At 42.2% G+C, this 5,509-nt stretch overlaps 1 protein-coding gene across 2 annotated transcripts; it reads left to right on the top strand.

Annotated features, from left to right (window-relative positions):
* Positions 1 to 600: 600 nt before the first annotated feature.
* Positions 601 to 5,018, top strand: LOC109753131 (phosphatidylinositol 4-phosphate 5-kinase 4). Of its 2 annotated transcripts, XM_020312053.4 has the most exons (8): positions 601 to 1,015; positions 2,356 to 2,520; positions 2,605 to 2,770; positions 2,869 to 2,985; positions 3,080 to 3,273; positions 3,366 to 3,469; positions 3,546 to 3,627; positions 4,225 to 5,018. In XM_020312053.4, the coding sequence occupies exons 1-8, from the start codon at positions 990 to 992 to the stop codon at positions 4,520 to 4,522; spliced, it is 1,152 nt and encodes a 383-aa protein (XP_020167642.1). In that variant the 5' UTR covers positions 601 to 989; the 3' UTR covers positions 4,523 to 5,018. The 2 variants fall into 2 exon arrangements, with proteins under 2 accessions (XP_020167642.1, XP_073352617.1); XM_073496516.1 differs by lacking the exon at positions 3,546 to 3,627 and having other exon boundaries at positions 728 to 1,015; positions 4,225 to 4,506.
* Positions 5,019 to 5,509: the final 491 nt, after the last annotated feature.

Here is a 5,509-nt window from a genome sequence, read left to right as displayed (position 1 = left end):
TGCCACTAATATACTCCCTCGTTTCAAAATCAGTGTCTCAACTTTTTACTAACTTTAGTACAGAGCATAAGGTTAAGACATTTATTTTGGAACGGAGGGAGTAGTTGCTAATTATGTTGATTGTTATTGATTGTGACTATGAACTGCTGGATCAAATATCGCTTAAATTAAAAATAAAAATTTGAAGCAAATGAGAGGAAAACAAATGACGATCCATATTACTTTCTTCATTAAGTCTTTTGAGAGATTTTAGTATAAACTATATACGGATGAATATAGATATATTTTAAAGCATAGATCTATTTATTTTGCTTCATACGTAGTCTATATTAAGTCTTTTTAGAGATTTTAGTATAAACTATATGCGGATGAATATAGATATATTTCAAAGCATAGATTCATTTATTTTGCTTCATACGTAGTCTATATCGGAATCTTGTAGGAGTATTTAGAAACGGAACTTGTCGCTTAAGCGGGTGCGAGTAGTATGAAGCTACTGTTTGGCGATTACATGTCTGTACGTAGTTCCGACATCCTTCTACGGCCTACAGTCGCTGCAAGCTTGTGATACGGCACGTGGCGGAGACAGACCAGAAGAGCACACCTCGGCTCGTAGGGCAGCGAACGTACGGGCGCGCGAGCTCGGCGTCCAGGCCGAGCAAAACTTCCGGGTGGGAGGAGAGAGAGAACTTTGAAAAGATCCGAGATTGCAGGGGGTAGGGGGCTCCTCTGGATGGGGGCACCACGTGCGGCATTGTGGAGGAGGAGGCGGAGGGGACTCGGCGGAGGCGACGGTGCCAGGTCGGCGGCGGGAGACGGGGAGGAAGAGGACGAGGAGGCGCGCCACGACGGTGAGGGTGGAGGACGCCGGCGAGGGCAGGGGCCTGCCGCCGCCGTCGCCGGCGACGGGGCCGCACGCCGGCGGCAGGTCGCGCGCGGCGCGGCGGCAGGGCGAGACCATCGCCAAGGGTCACAAGAACTATGAGCTTATGCTCAACCTCCAGCTCGGCATCAGGTACCCCTACCTGCCCTCGTACATTGATCTTCATGGTTCTTGATACAAAGAAAACTGCGGTTGTCTAAGAATCAGATGTTTATGAAAGTCTTCTTTTTTCGAGAACAATCACGGTTATATGAAAGATGAATGGCAAATAGATTGATTTCCCCCTCCTTCTGCCGTGAACAATCAATTTCCAAAAATTGATTGCATATGTAGAAAGCACCTTCTGCTGTGAACAATCAATTTCCAGAATTGTTTGCATATGTTAGAAAGCATGAGATTTCAGACAATGCTCCAACAAATGTACTCCCTCCGTTCGGAATTACTTGTCTTAGATTTGTCTAGATACGGATGTATCTAGACTCATTTTAGTGCTAGATACACCCGTATCTAGACAAATCGAAGACAAGTAATTCGGAACGGAGGGAGTACTATATTCGTGTTTCTTTTCTTTCAAAACTAGACAGGCGTTTTGCCCATTTACTAAGAATGAAAAGACAATGTGCAAAAACACAGCTCCACACCTAGAGCACCCACCAACATGAAAGTGCGGCCAATGCTTATCCTTGTACTTGGTCAAACGAGAATTAATGGCGGCTAATTGCAATTTGATGGCTTAGACAGAAGATTCGTAATGATCTGCCGTTCCATTCAAATGGCGCGAGTGGTTGCACCATGTAGCCAACTAGGCATCCGACCGGAAACAAAGCTGGAAAATTTATGGAGATGCTAATCGCCTCGGAGCTTCTAGCTGTACTTCATCTCGGGCTGGATAGCGGAAATTGCCTTTGGAGGCCGAGCTCCAACGGTTTTGAAAAAATCAAAATTCGTCAAATTTCATATTTTCTACGTTTCAAAAATTCTGAAAAAAATACAGATATACATGGAGGCATAACACACATGTCTGTAAATTCAGGGCAAAATACGTTGAAATGAGGGCTGTGCAAAAAAGACAAATCTGGGGCTTTTTCACACATGATACTAATCATCCTCCCAGGCCTTGAATTTGTCTTTTTTGTATATAGGTCACATTTCAACGTATTTCATCCTGAAATTTTACATACATACACATACATCCTTGTTTACTTGCACAGATTTTTTCAGATTTTTTTGAAACCAAAAAGTTTGAATTTTGAAATTTTCAAAAAAAAGGCCTCCCTGGAGGCCGAGAGCCAAACGTCCATTCTCCCAGCCCACACATGGAAAATCATGTTATACGACATTTCATTTTCATCTAAGGATAGTGGATCACAACGAGGCACAACCCTTTGTGGTTTTTCATTGACGATATAGCAGAATGCCATGTCTTTCTAACATATTTTTTTCATGTGCTTATTATCTTATTCGTGGAACAGACACGCAGTAGGAAAGCAAGGACCTATTACGCTTGATCTGAAGTCATCAGCTTTTGACCCAAAGGAGAAAGTATGGACAAGGTTCCCTCCAGAAGGCTCAAAATACACCCCTCCACACAGTTCTTGCGATTTTAGATGGAAAGATTACTGCCCGCAAGTATTCCGGTTGGTCATCACTCCAGTTTCTAATTAACGTTTATCTATGCTTAGTTACAATTCACATGCAATTTGTCATGAAATGAATTGCAGGACATTGCGCAGGTTGTTCAAGGTTGATGCAGCAGATTATATGTTATCCCTTTGTGGCGACCAGGCTCTCCGGGAGCTATCATCCCCTGGTAAGAGTGGAAGCTTCTTTTATCTCACGAGCAATGATCAGTACATGATAAAGACGATGAAGAAAGCTGAAGTAAAGGTTTGTGCTTGGTTGTTGTCTCTGTCTAAATGTTTTCTAACTTCCTAGACAACCAACAGTTTTATACAGAATGTACGGAACACTTCTTTGTTGTGCAGATATTTCTGAAGATGCTTCGAGCTTACTACAATCATGTCCGGTCATTCGAAAACACTCTAGTCACCAAGTTTTTTGGTCTGCATTGTGTTAAGTTAGCCGGAGCTAACCAAAAGAAGGTCAGGACTTAAAAGATATTTGGTTTCATGCTACATCTACTTGATAAGCTTGTCATGTATGCCTGATCATCTGTTTGCTGTTACTATTACCCAGGTTCGTTTTGTCATAATGGGAAATCTGTTCTGTTCTGATCACTTTATTCATAGGAGATTTGATTTGAAAGGCTCATCCCTTGGACGTACGACTGACAAGCCACAGACAGAAATAGACGAGTACACTATTTTAAAAGACCTTGATCTTAACTTTATATTTCGATTGCAAAAACACTGGTACCAAGAGTTCCAGAGGTGAGTGAGAGTGAGGCTACTACCAGTGAGAGGTCATCACATTTTACATTTTTACTCCCCAGCTAATCCAGAAGTTAAATCTGTTGAAGCAGACAAGTCGACAAGGATTGCGATTTTCTCGAGCAGGAAAACATTATGGATTACAGTCTTTTGGTGGGTGTACATTTTAGAGACAAAAGAGTTATAATGACTGAAGGTTGGTTTGAAGAATAAAACATTTTAACAACTTTTGACATTGTTGTCGTATACCTTACAAACTTCATTGTTTGAAGGTTCCTTTGACAGTGATAGCAGCAGAGGATCATCACCCCACCTATCACCTCACCTATCTAGAGGAGATACTGATCCAAACAGGTCAAATAAGGCACTTGATTAAAGCCCATCATTGTTGCTCTTATTCACAATACTTGTAATGCATGCACGTGCTAATATAATCATATCCTACTTATCATATTGAGATAGTTTTGCCTCCATGGTGTTCACGTTGATCTGAGTTTATTGTTCAACTAACTCTGCGCGTTGGGAGAAGAGGCAAGATAAGCAAGGTAGTAAAAGCAGGAAGGAGGTAGCAGGTTGTAGGACAATCCAGGATGCAGCAACATCTGTAGGCCATAGCCTTTGGTTCACTTGAGCGTTATTTTAATCTATAACAAATCCCCAATTTGTCTGGTTGGTATGTCCCCACAATCCCCATGAGGTTTAGAAGTCGCACAGAGGCCATATTTTGTTGCAACCTATCATTTGTCCATTCCCTTCATATATAAATACTGCTGGAGATATATGGTGCTTATCAACAACTAATATCTTTTCCTAAAAAAAGCCATAGTCAACCCCCCCCCCCCCCCCCCCCCCCCTTTTCCTATATACATATGGTATAGATATTTGGTTGTATTCCTATTCATGCTTTGTGTGTTCTAACACAAGCATAACTAACATTCTTTGGGTGGACAGGTTGTCCAAGATAAAGCTCGGGTCGAACATGCCAACAAAAGCTGAATTGACAATTCGAAAGAGTGATTGTGAACCACAACTTATTGGAGAACCTACCGGGGAGTTGTACGATGTTATATTGTACTTTGGGATTATAGACATACTTCAGGACTATGATATCAGCAAAAAGCTTGAGCATGCATACAAGTCTTTCCAATATGACCCAACGTCTATTTCAGCAGTAGATCCAAAACAGTATTCCAGGCGCTTTAAAGATTTTGTATACAAAGCGTTCCAAGAAGACAAGGTAGACATCTGAAAAGACATTGAGACTCAGCAGCTCCTAGGACTTCCGGCATGGATTTATGCGTTGACTGTCGAAACACTATGCTGCTGACATTGCAGCAGGGCTCGATGCCTCTACATGTACATCATCGGCTCGCCGGACTCCACTGGATGAGAAAGAGCTTGAGAATCGGGATGGTCGTACTGCCCCCTGCTTACAGATTCCACGGAATTCAGCTGGAAAATAAGGCTCCATTTGAGACTGCGTTGCATTTGAATAATCTGGTCGAACAGTCCATTTTTGTTTGTTTACAAAATAGACACAGCTGCCTTTCTACAGGTACTTTTTCAGCCAGTGTAGCATAGCGCAGCAATGCCAAGCTATGCCTAAATAGCTATATACACGCATACAGAGTTCACTAATGTTAGTGTAGGTGCTGACTTGAAGATCCTTTTGTCCACCACCTGAAGCCTGAACTTACAATGATATTTTGTAATGACAAGTTCAGAGATGTAAATGTTTTACCTGAGTTGACATGCCATGCTTCTATGCTGCTGCCTGGTGTAACCGGTGTGTTTTCTTTGTATCTGAATTGCTGAGGTACTATATTGTGCACAACATGTGCAAATATTGACCAATTTGAATTGCTGGACTCAACAGCAAAATGCTACTGCTATGTCTGAATTAAACACAAACTCCGAGAAGATTGACAGGTTGGGCAACTCGGGCCTACTGTTAATACCCTGTGAGATATGTATGAGCCAAGTCCTGATAGAAGTTTTATGATTTGGCGTGTGTGCAAACCTGAGCTTTGAGGCACCCCTGTATAGCTAACTTGCTGTTACCTCCATTCAGAAATAACCAACGTGTTTTAGTTCATCAGTTATTTCCGAACGGAGGGAGTACAAGAGTTACTCTGGTTTCTGAAGCTTTGTGCATAGGATTTTGGCACGGTGGCGGAGTGGTTGGGTAGGTTTAGGAGAGGAAGGAGAGTAGGTGAGATCATAGAACAAAGTTGGG

Source organism: Aegilops tauschii, chromosome 4 (assembly GCF_002575655.3).
Source record: "Aegilops tauschii subsp. strangulata cultivar AL8/78 chromosome 4, Aet v6.0, whole genome shotgun sequence".
In the NCBI taxonomy this organism is placed as follows: Eukaryota; Viridiplantae; Streptophyta; class Magnoliopsida; order Poales; family Poaceae; genus Aegilops; species Aegilops tauschii.
Note: the sequence above shows the minus strand (reverse complement) of the source record. Positions and strands in the feature narration are given on the sequence as shown.